At 32.8% G+C, this 12,327-nt stretch overlaps 1 protein-coding gene across 5 annotated transcripts in view; it reads right to left on the bottom strand.

The window, feature by feature from the left end:
* Window positions 1–8,925: 8,925 nt before the first annotated feature.
* FZD3 (frizzled class receptor 3) overlaps window positions 8,926–12,327 on the bottom strand; it is a 97,122-nt gene continuing 93,720 nt past the window's right edge. For 4 of the 5 annotated variants that reach the window (XM_003984807.6, XM_019828620.3, XM_045055615.1 and 1 more), the window contains one exon: window positions 8,926–10,401. In XM_003984807.6, the coding sequence (XP_003984856.2) occupies window positions 10,188–10,401 (214 nt within the window). In that variant the 3' untranslated portion in view covers window positions 8,926–10,187. Of the gene's footprint in view, window positions 10,402–11,701; window positions 11,760–12,327 lie in introns of those variants that run through there. The other variant, XM_045055614.1, reaches the window with a different exon arrangement.

Raw genomic sequence — 12,327 nt, 5'->3', positions numbered from 1 at the left:
CAAGTCTTTAGCATAAACACTAACTAGATGCTTACATGATAAAAGCAAGATTAAGATTTTAGAATCAATTTTAGAATCACCATATCAATTTAATTCAGAATAGGGTGTGAAAACTAAATTGCTAAGGGCCAGCTGTTTAAAAATAATCGTTTTTTTTTTTTAAATAATGAAAAAGGAATGTCGTTTCTACCTTTTTATCTCTTGAAAAAAGGAGAAGGTGGTGTCACTGTCAATAAAAGTAAAATGAGGAAAGCTATTGTCTATAGTATCAATGAGCAGAGCTGGAAGATAGACAGGACTAGCTGGGAGGTAGAGAAAACTGAGGCTCGAACACAGAATCTTAACAGTGTGGGTGACGGACATCTAAGATGCTCCTGACACAGCTCTTGAACTGAAAAACACAGGATCAGCAAGACCCTGACTTCAATGACCCAGAATTACAAATGACTAGCTCCCCTCCTCAAAGTCACTGAAAATATACGGCACTTTCAGACATCACATGCATTCAGAGAAAGAGCAAGAGATGCTTAAGTTAGGTCACTTAATGGTATCTCTTGCCTCAAAAGAATCCAACCAACACTATTTCCATTTTTGTTTTAAAGCTCAATATTCCAGTTGATAGTAATTTGTGCTAATAGCAATGTGTTTGTCTTTAATGCAGATTCATCTTTAAGCAGGTTAAAAGGGCTATAGTGACCAACACACTTGAATACAAATTAAAGCAAATTTCCTTCTTCCTAATGCTTGAATATAGATTATACTTCGGAAGTATTGATAAGGAAGACTGGGGATAGAAGGCAGGTAGGAAGGTCTTGAGGAATGTAGCATTAGAGGAATAGGCCAGATGGAGAGTGTGTGTACCTGGGCAGGGCTCAGGGTATCTCCTAGAAAGAAGTATACCAAGTGATTACTGAGAGATCTAAGTCAATTTTCCCCACCATAAAAGTATAGTCAAAACTGAGACACTAGATTAATATGAAGTGTACCAGATCAGCTCTTGTTGGCTAATGTGTTGCCCTTATTATTCATAATATTATTTATATGAGATGTAGTGTGAGTTTAGAACAATCCAATTTACAACCTCTTAGATAATAGCTCTTCTAAAATTCTGGATTTCCTGTGTAGGAGATTCATATTTTTTACATGCATTTTTAAACCCATATACTTTGATTCTTATAACTTGAAACATAGGTATAAAGAAAATCTTTAAATGGCATTTTAAGGCAAATCTGTTGACTCTATAACATAGTAGTATCATTTCAGAATGCCTACCAAGAAGATAAAATTCTATAGCTAGCAAAATTTGAGTCCACAGTAGATATGGAAGGGGGGGGACTTATTTTGCCTCTAATGATATTTACATACTAGTCCTTTGATATATGATAATATCCCAGGTTATGAAAGTTTTTATATAACTTACATATTCCCAAAAGGTATTTGCTTTCAATTACTAAAATCATTTTGACTAAATATCTTTAAAACTAGGCAATTTAACTACAAAACAAAGCAGAATTTTCTTGATGGACCTATGGTTATCTATAGTTTGAATCTCCTTCGTAAGGTCTCTGATAGGTTAATAAGAGGAATTAGAATGGAAAGTTAATATATTTATTCTAAAACACCTTTTGATTGTTTCTTGAATATATATTATGAAATTGCAAACATTTGATCACTCTTAATGAACAAAACCAGCAATTTCACACAGTTCAGGATAATACTATCCAACTATGATGACATAGTATAAATCTCTTTAAATTGTTCTTTCTGAGAATCAGGCTATCTAACAAAGGATTTTCTGCTGAGAGGACCATAATAACCTAACACACAACACTAACAAAACAAGACAAAATAAAGGCTTACCAAAAAAATTAAAAAAAAAAAAAGTTCACATTAAATAAATTTAAGCTTCAGGTATCACAATATTATAGACAACAAAGTAACTCAGAACTATTATTAGTTGTAGACACATATATTTATATAAACAATCCCCTAAATTCACTATCAGATTAAAATACAGTAAAGTCAGTATTTTCTTGAACAATTTTAAATTAGAAGAAACAGCTTCCATAGCTCTTCCAAATAAAAAAAAAATAAGACAATTTAATAGCTTTTGAGTGTCAAATGAACTCTTCTTTCTGGGTTTCGGAGAAAGCAGTGGTAGTGGTATTATCTTTATCATACCAAAGTAAATGTCTAAACTGCAGTCACTCCTTCACATATGCAATACTTTGAAACTTCAATGAAGAAATAAAACTCAAAAATAAAATTTGGCGTTTGAAAACAGAAGCAGAAAAGTTGTTTGAAGTTGGTGTTAAAGATATGTGAAATGGAGTAATTCTAGAGAAGTTAGTTTTTTAAAAAGATGAATGATAAAGAATTCAGATTTACTCCGATAAGGTAGAAATAGCACCTGATGGCAAAAGAACTTCCAGACTAATATTTTCAAATCAGAGACCCCTTTTTATAATTAAAAAATAATTTTAAGTTCACATATTAAAAAAATACAGTATTTTCAAGTACATATTCACCTCAGTTCAATGCAAAGAACTTTTTTGTTGATCTTGTTCCAGAAATATAGAATCATTTCCTATTAAATGTTTCTGCTGACAAGAGTAGTTAGGGAAAAACTATGTGAGGCAGGGGCTAACTAAGGGAGTGAAGGAAGACAACTCTAAACGTCCTTTTCAAAACTGGGGAGGGGAGAAGTAGGTAGAAAAATGGTGGATGGATAAATATAAATTAAAGCACACTAAGATTATCTGCTTTATCTTCTAGAATATCCTATTATCAAAACCCAGAAAATCTTCAATGAAATGTTTGGACCTCAGATTCAAGTTTAACAAGTGTAATAACAAAACATGCAGAGCCAGAGAACTGAAAATAAAGGTCTGGTGTTTGTTGCTATTGTTGTTGTTTTTCTTTACAGGCAATCAAAATAACACTGTAATATAGCTGTGTCTGAATGAGAGAAGCTAGTCATCTCATTTAATTTCTGAAAGCCAGGAAAGTTGATCCATTGGACTGACCAAAGACAAGGAATCAAGTATAGCCAAAGACATCACACCATCTTCCAACATTAACCTTCCATTATTCTTCTCTACCTAGCCAACACCAAACCCAATACCTGGATTATAAATCTATAGACCAATGTGTTCAACAGATTGATATGAGCTAATGCAGACAATTAGAGAGAGGCAGTGATCTCTAAAAGTAACAAGTAACTTCCTTGGCTCTTCCTTGGTTCTCAGAGAGCACAATTAAATCTGTAAGAGAACTCTGCTGAGACATGGAACTAATGCAATCTCTATTTTATTAGACAGTTAAGGAGGCTTTATGAAAACATCTTCTGCATAGCCAGAAAAAAAAAAAAAACTACATTTATCTCTAACATTTTATTTTTTTATTTAAAAAAAAATTTTTTTTCAACGTTTATTTATTTTTGGGACAGAGAGAGACAGAATATGAACGGGGGAGGGGCAGAGAGAGAGGGAGACACAGAATCGGAAACAGGCTCCAGGCTCTGAGCCATCAGCCCAGAGCCCGACGCGGGGCTCGAACTCACGGACCGCGAGATCGTGACCTGGCTGAAGTTGGACGCTTAACCGACTGCGCCACCCAGGCGCCCCTATCTCTAACATTTTAAAGTAGGGCAATGCTCATGGCAATCTGGCAATTACACTTATTCAATGAATCTAAGAACATTTTAAGAGTAATTGTTAAACAGAAAAATTTCAATCCACTTCTCGAAATTCCTTTTACATTTGATAATTATATTAATGTTGGTAAAAGCCAAGAGCTTTTTAATTAGCTATGTGGGCCAGTGCTATCACCGCTTTGCTCACTAATTTTATCATGAATACATTTTGTTTAAAGTTAAGGCTAAATAGCTATATTCATATTTAAGAGAACAAAGACCACAGAATTTTGTCATTTTTCTCCTATATATCAGTTTTAAGGTGCTTATGTTAGTGCTTTAGGAGACTTTTCCTATAGAAGAAAAAAAAAAAGGTCGTGTCAATTATTTGTAACCTTTCTTTTATTTTTATTATCTGTAATATAATTTCCTCCTTAAAATTACTCAAAATTATAAGTGGAAAACAAAGTTAATAACATAACTGAATCCTAGCAATTTAAGCATAGATTTCATTAACAGTACTGGCTGAACTAGTAAATATAGTTCATGGGAAGAATAACAAGAATAAAAGTAAGCCAGAATAATGATTACAAAATGGTCAAGCGACACCCAAATTACAGGCAGGTGGAATTTGAGACACTACCTAAACTAGTCCCCTGTTTCTTCACATCTATTCACAGATGATAAAACCTGAGGTCCCAAGAGGTAAAATTCTAGTTACAAAGCTCACTGAAAACAGAGGCAATACTAGAAACCAGGTCTCCTGACTCAAAATTCTGTGGTATTTAAAAAATAACATAATGTATTTTTACTAAGCATTAGGGAAAGAAATCTGCCAATTCTGAAAAGAGAAAATTATGAAGCTCTAAAGCTTTTTAAGTCAATAAGCACAAGACAATTAAAGAAATATTTGCAAGTTAGCAATATAAACAAGGTGACATATAACAAAAACACCAGGGCTACAACAACAATAAAGTAGTTCACCCTACTTTAGGAAATATAAAATAATAAGTTTAAAAATATCACTGTTTTATAAATACTAATATTACTAGTAAATGGTAATCATCAAAATAATGGAACACCAAATCTTCAAAATCTGAATTATTACAAGGTAAAAAACTTATTTATCAGGAAAAACTGGTAACAGTAGCCAATAAAATGAAAATAAATTAACAGCAATGCTAGCATACCAATGAAAATGTCCAAGAAAGGACATAATAGATTTCCTGAGATAAATAATTATGAAAAAAATAATAATCTGAAGGGAACTATTCTTTAATGCATTTATATAGATGGAACTACTTTCTTTTATAGGATGTAATGTTGTACTGCTGTGGGATTTGACTAAAATATAAGTGAAACTTTACTTTCTTTTATCTTTATGGCAACAAAATTTTACTTTCTAATTAGAGATCACAGAATAGGAAATATGCTTATTAACTTAGTATATTACATCTTTGTGAATCCAATAGAAATGTCTAAGAAATAGCTGGTTTTAGGTAGACCTTAGTATTTTCTATCCTAGAAGATTTTGGATCCTGGGAGAAAATTACAATCCTATTTCAGTTTGACTATTAAAGAAGTATAGGATTAAAATTAAGTTAGAAAAAAATCCCAGGAGACTGTTTACAGTCAGATGAAGGGTACGGGATGCTTAGTCTCCCTATTCCTTTCCCTAAACCCATACAACTGGAACAAAAAAAGGGAATTAGTTAAATTATGAAGAGATGTCAACATAATTCTTTTCATATAAAATAGAAATGATACAAGAATAATGTATAAATGTGGCTACTAGGAAATAAATGAATATAAACACTTTTTCTTATTTTAGTCAGTTGTAAAAAGGTATAAAAGAAATTAAAAGAAGCATGAGTTCCTTTGTAAATCTAGGTTCCATAAAAATGCTCTTTTGTGTGTTGATGTGCGGAAAAGAATGGAGAAATCCTTACTTTATGTAGGTTTAAAAAATTATATATACAAACATACAATTAAGATAATTTTAAATAACTTAAAATTTCAAGTTTTGCCATGATGAATATCAGCAAGTTACAGCTATTACCTTTTTAAAACTTGTTCTTAATCAGAAAGAAATAGGCACATGAAAGTCCTCAAAGAAAAGTTAAAGGGCCTACACTCTTCTTTGTATTTTTCTTACAAGTTTCAGTGAAGTCAAGCTCATGTACTTACATAATTCCATCAAAAGAATAATATAATGGAGATCTCAAACTTGCTGTTGAGATTGACCTGCAAATTTAATTGTATACAATTTGAGAGCACACACTGGCTATATATATACTCAAGAGCTAGCAGTTTCAGGACATACCTACTCTTGAAAAAGAACCTCATTTTCAAAAAGTTAATTGGATTGTTGATTTAAAGATTGTACCAAATTGTATCAAGATTGTACTGGTCTAATTGCCTATTTTGTTGTTGTTGCTAAATACTACTGAAGACCATATCCTTGTTTTCTACAACCCCCAAATTCTAACAAAAACAAATAATATCAGAGCAATTTACAGGTTAGAGAGCATGATAATACATGTTATCTCATTTGTTCCTTACAACCAAAGTCCAGTGAGGTAGGTTTGGGGCTCAACAATTAACTTATCCTCATTTTACACTGAAGAAATTGAGACTAAATGACCTGTCCTGTTCACATCATAATTATGGGTCTCTGAATTCCAAGCCTAAAGGGATTTTCACTGCACTAGATGATGAAAATCATCCAAGTGATAATACAGGAATATACCTTTGGCATGTCAAAAGCAGTACAAATATCATCATAATGAAATTTTGGTCTGTTACTGTTTTCTAAGCTCTGGCCACCATTTTCTAAAAACATTTTAAGTAGTTCCTTTTACATCACAGGGATATAGCCTCAACTAAGATAGGTATAATTTGTTATATCCAGCTCTTATCACAAAGAAACTAATGAGGTAGGCTAAAATGTAGGAAATTTTTCTAATTTAAAAAGATTTTTAGAATTTTCATACATTTGCTCTAAAAAGCAGCAGAAAAAGAAAATCACTACTAATAAAGGTTTACTTGAATATTTGTTTACCCAACTAGTATACAAAGATTTAACTTCACATAAAGCAACAAGAGCTTAAATACTTCTAAGAATTGGTGTTCACCTTTTAAAATTAATATCAAGTTTTGGTACAAGCTTATGTAAATATTTCTTGTGTAAGTTATGTATTTATTACTTGCCACATGTTATTCTGGTAAAGCAGAGACTTCATTTCATTCAGTTTAAATTTAGATACTTTAAATTCCTTTGAGGTGAGATTCTCACTACTAAGGGTAAATGTGAGTTGCATAACATGAGTTGTTCATTCGTAAATATTTATTGAAAAACCTACTCTGTACTTAGCCCTGTGCTAGTTGTTATTAATCAATTGTTCTTTCAAACCAATTATTGTTTTGAGCTTAGTATGATCTTTTGCTTTAATTATTGAATAAATTAAACACAGTATTGCTAAAATCAAAGTACTTTTTGAAAGCTCTTGATTATATATTAACATCTTGGAGAAACTATTATTTTCGCAGTTGTCAGCTGAACAAATAAAATACTAAACATTATCACATGCCAATCAAAACACAAATTAAAGTTAAACATATGGTAAGAAAGCTGTCTCGACTTGTTCAAGTTGGTTTAAGGGAACTGAGACTTTGAAATTGCTGGTTTGCTATAGTTCTTTAACAGTTTCTTAAAAATATTTCTTAATTTAAAGCACCAGTTTGATAAATAACCTGACCCAAACTAAATACTGTTATTTAAAACAATGGACTAATGATATTAAGTAAATTTCATGGAGCAAAATTAAGATACTGAAAGTAAATGAAAGATCAATATAGCATTTACATATATGCCAACAGGGAGTTTAACAAACAAGAGAAATGAATATATAAAAATCAGGAAGCACAAAAATTAAGATTTTCATAGGGATGTGCATTTAACTGTCTACACTTGGCCTACTTGCACAAGAAAATCAATTAACATTTTGGCAATTGATAATATAATGCAGATGGCGGTGGATGACAACATCTTTGAGCTCAAACTGGTACCTTCTATTTTAACTTCTTATTTTTGTTTCTGAATGTTTGTTTTGGTCTTCTCATGCTGTTCTCAGGAGAGATTCTCAGAAAAAAGCCTTATGAATTATTGATTTATTGTATAAACGAGTTGTTCTAAGTCTGGCCTTCAGAGAAATGGTTTACTAATTGTCAGTTATGAGGGAATTTCAAATTCTGCGTATCTTGAGTATGAACTCCAGCTCCAAGGAGAAAGACAATAAAGACAGAGGAAAAAGAAAAACACTTTGGGGCTAAATGTTCAAATATGTCCTATAAAGAGTCAATAATAAACAATAAGATATATGTACTTTGAAAGAAATATGATATACAAATTATTATCAGAAAACTGACTTTTTTTGCATGATGAAGCCTTTTTTTCAACACCTAATTTCTTGGTATTTTTGTTTTAAAGGAGAGAGAAAAAAGTACACATAAATTAAACACATGTCAAGGAATGTACAATAGTAGCCCTCAAATCTCTTAAATCCTTAATCTTAATCCTTTATATTTCATAATGCTTTACAGTTTTCAAAGAGCTTTTGTATGATTTTTCATTTGATCCCTATTCGACAACTTTGTGAGGTAGGTACTTCTCCTCTATCTTCATTTATAAACAAGGGAACTGAGGCTCAGAGCAGTTTACTTGTTAAAGGTAAAAAACTGGCATATGGCAAAGCCAGGCCTCTCTAGAGTCTAGAACATTTTTCAAAGTATGATTCTTGCATTACCTGCATTAAGAATTACGTGTGATATTTTTAGAACTCAGGTTTTAAAGTCCTACCACCTTTGACTTACTGAATAAGAAACTTTAGGAGTGGGGCCCCAGATTCCACATTTTATAATGGAAAATAAAGTGGAGAACAATTGCATATCAGGTAATGATATATAAAAGCACAATATTGAGTCCGCCTAGATATTCATGTGATATTATATGATGCCATCAGATCACTATCAGGGGGCAATTTAGTTCAAAACAACCTGAAGTCTGGCTGCAGATTAGAATAAAACATAGAAAACTTAAAAAAAAAAAAAAAAAACAAAAAAAACCTATAAATTCTCCTCTGAAAGAGAGGAAGGTGTTGGGCATCAGAGGTTCCCCAAGTGATTCTTGTCTAGTTAGGGCTGAGGACCACTTGTTTAAATACACTTTACTATAAAACACATCCACCATTTTCCAGAATTTTTCTTTCCCTTCTGATCAATTTCATGCCTAATAAAGTTCACGGTTTTATTGTAAATTATTTAAACATTACACAACAGAACGTCAAACATTTTTGAATTGATATTGGTAAGACTAAAAGATACTTCACAGGAAGACTAATCATGCTTCATTTAGTTACAATGGTTTCCAAATACCTCAAATTAATCACCACTTTGGACTTAAGTTATATATATTTCAACTGTAAGGAAAGAATGATCCAGAATCTGAAAATAAGAATGTGGGGGCAGAAAGCTGTAGTCTAGTGGCTCCTGGGCAATGCAAATGCAGACAATCAACTCACTGTTAGGAGGGGCCTGGTGGCTTTGGCAAGATCACATCTCACTGTAGAAAAATACAACAATGAATGTAGAGAAAACATTTTGCCATTTTGTAATTGTGGTTCCCACAAAAAAAAGCTTATAATGTGTGATGCTTATCTTATTACATGCCTCCACGGAACAGATCTGAACATGAAGTTCTCTGTGAATCAATACTACTACATGGAAAAAGGTGGCTACAAATTAAACTTTTTCCACCATGCATATGGTTAAGTTATAAAAACACAGCCAGTAAAAGTAATATTTACAAAAGTAATAAAGACAGCACAATCACAGGGGAAAAAAGATCCATCTCCGTTTTTATTCCATTGCTAATCCTAATCCTGTGTGTCTCTGAAGATTATTTTGATAGAATTTTAAAAGAGCCTTCAATAGACTATTCAGTTTCTTCTGTTGATCTTATATCTTATTAGCTAAAATACCCTTGCTGATTTATCAAATTCTCCTACAGTTTAAAAACACAGTTCTTTTTCACTTAGTGGAAAGGAAACTACAAAGTCCAACTATTCATCTGAGAAATAAACCTTGCATAGAAAATTTCCTTAATTCTGAAATTTTGTTTTATTAATACAACTACCAGAATGTTATCTCACAACTAGTTGATATCATATGAAAGTTTGCTACAAAGCAGTCACCACACATTTAGGATTTTTCTAAATATAAAATAAGTAGGCTTATAAAAATGCTTACCAGACAAATAATCTCTTCATAACCTAGAAATAAGAATTATTTATGTGATGACATAATTATTAGCATTTTTGATGCCTTGATGTTCTAAGGTTGATGCAATATAAAAAGCAAAAATTTACTTTCCCAATGGACACAATCTGCACCTGACTGAAAGCATGGTAACGGTTGAGTTACAGCAATCAGTCATGCAAAGGCAAAGAATAAAATCTGCTTTTTAAACAGCACAAGTTCTCCATCTTAGGACAATTTAAGCACTGGTTCCATCTTCTTCAATAACCCGATTCATGCTGGTACCATGTGTGATGTGAGTCATAGGATTACTACTGAGATCTCTGATGCTGCTATGCCGTGACTGTTCATTGAGCCGATGAGAACTACTGTGTCTGGAGTGATCGGTCAGTCGTGATGTGCTGCCATGAGGGAGCCTCTCTTCCATTCCTCTGTAACTGCAGGGCGTATACCTAACACAGAAGAGTTTATTTTGAAGTAGGTAAGACAACACACTAGAAAATAAAACTAAAAATCTCATGAAAACGTCTCATTAAGCAAAATGATTAGGAAACGAACCAGTGAAAAAGTAACCATCAATTTTTGATGATTTATAGTAATTTCAAAAAGTAGACATTCACACGGCTAACCTGAAAGGGGAAAAACCCATCTCATTAAATTCAGAATGAAGGTCTTACTCCTTGCACAGGGACAGATATTAAGGTTAAACAGAGCTGGCTGATACGGAGCTATGCTAAGCATGGATACTTTGCTCATTCAAATGGGAGAGGAGGAACAATGATAGAAGCAACATGGCCTTGTCCCAGGGAGTCTATGAGGGTGGTTATAATCAGTAGTACAACAAAACAAATTTTATTGAAAGACTAGGGTTGGAAGAAGGAGCATATGAAATTAGAGGACAAATGAGTGTAACCTAAAAATAAAAAGGTGAATGAATTGGCAAGCAATGATGACGGTTATGTGCCGACAGCTTCTTTCCAGATAGCCCAGCTAATGGCTGAAGAGCTACCTGTAAATGTCTTAATTACTTTTCATTAGGGTTTGAGGCTGTGAACATCTATTTCATAGAAGCTACATTTACTTAAATATTCTAGTAACATCCTCTGAACATCTGTAGCTATATTCCAGACGAAGCAAATTCTCCCCTTACACCTAGCCCAAGACCCAGCTTTTGAGTAGTACAATGTATGCTAACTGAGCTACACTGCTTAGTGCAGGCAGGCAGTCTTCTCTCCATCACTGTGCTTATCTTGAAAGGCAACAGTGGGAACATCAAAGATAACACACACACACACACACACACACACACACACACACACACACACACCTCTTAAAGTATTTAATTTAGTAAAACAAAGCTCAAAGAAAATGTAACTGCATATAATTTATAATTTTAATATATACTAAATTTTACTTCAATACCTCTAAAATTAAAAAGGATTCAGCAGGACATTCCGTCTTAAAATAGTCAGCAAAAGAATGAATCCTGAGCAGCTGAAGATCTACTGGCTGTCAAAAATCATTCCTTTGTCATTCCTTCATAATAATTACAAATTTCATGATTCAGTAAGAATCATTTATAAAATTTAAAGATTTTAAAGACTGACTCATACACTAGTGAGGTGATTTAGTTTTACAGAAGTGCTTATCAAATAAAGTTTTCATCAGATCACAGAGTTTAACAATTGAGAAGTCCTTTTATTTATTTTTATTTTTTAAAGATTTTATTTTTAAGTAATCTCTATATCCAACTCACAAGCTGGAGAGTCATATGTTCCATCTACTGAGCCAGCCAGGCACTCCAGAAGTCCTTTTAAAATGATAAAAAGAAAGCATGTCTTTTGCTTCCAGTTTGAATAAAGCAAAAAAGAAAATATGAAAATGAAACGATGCATTGCGGCAACTGAGTGGCTTAGTTGGTTGAGCATCCCACTCTTAATTTCAGCTCAGGTCATGGTCCCAGGGTCATGGGATCCAGCCCCTGTATTGGGCTCTGTGCTCAGGATGGAGCAGGCTTAAAATCCTCTCTTTCTCCCTCTGCCCCTCTCCTGCTCTCTCTCTCACTCAAAAGAAAAAGAAAAAGAAAGAGAAAGAGAAAGAGAAAGAGAAAGAGGAAGAGGAAGAGGAAGAGGAAGAGGAAGAGGAAGAAAAAGAAAAAGAGAAAGAAAAGGAATGAAAAGATGAATTTTAAATATTTAAAAAGCTTCTTATGCTAACAGGTAAAAAAGCATTTAATTCTTATCTATTAAAAGATATTTCACATTCAGGACAAACAGTTTTAACTTTGATTTGCATGTTTGGGTAAATAATTACATTGTTTACAAATGAAAATATTTCAGAATGAGCTTGTTATTCTAGTTAATAATTATTATTTGACA

Source organism: Felis catus, chromosome B1 (genome assembly GCF_018350175.1).
Source record: "Felis catus isolate Fca126 chromosome B1, F.catus_Fca126_mat1.0, whole genome shotgun sequence".
NCBI lineage: Eukaryota > Metazoa > Chordata > Mammalia > Carnivora > Felidae > Felis > Felis catus.
Note: the sequence above shows the minus strand (reverse complement) of the source record. Positions and strands in the feature narration are given on the sequence as shown.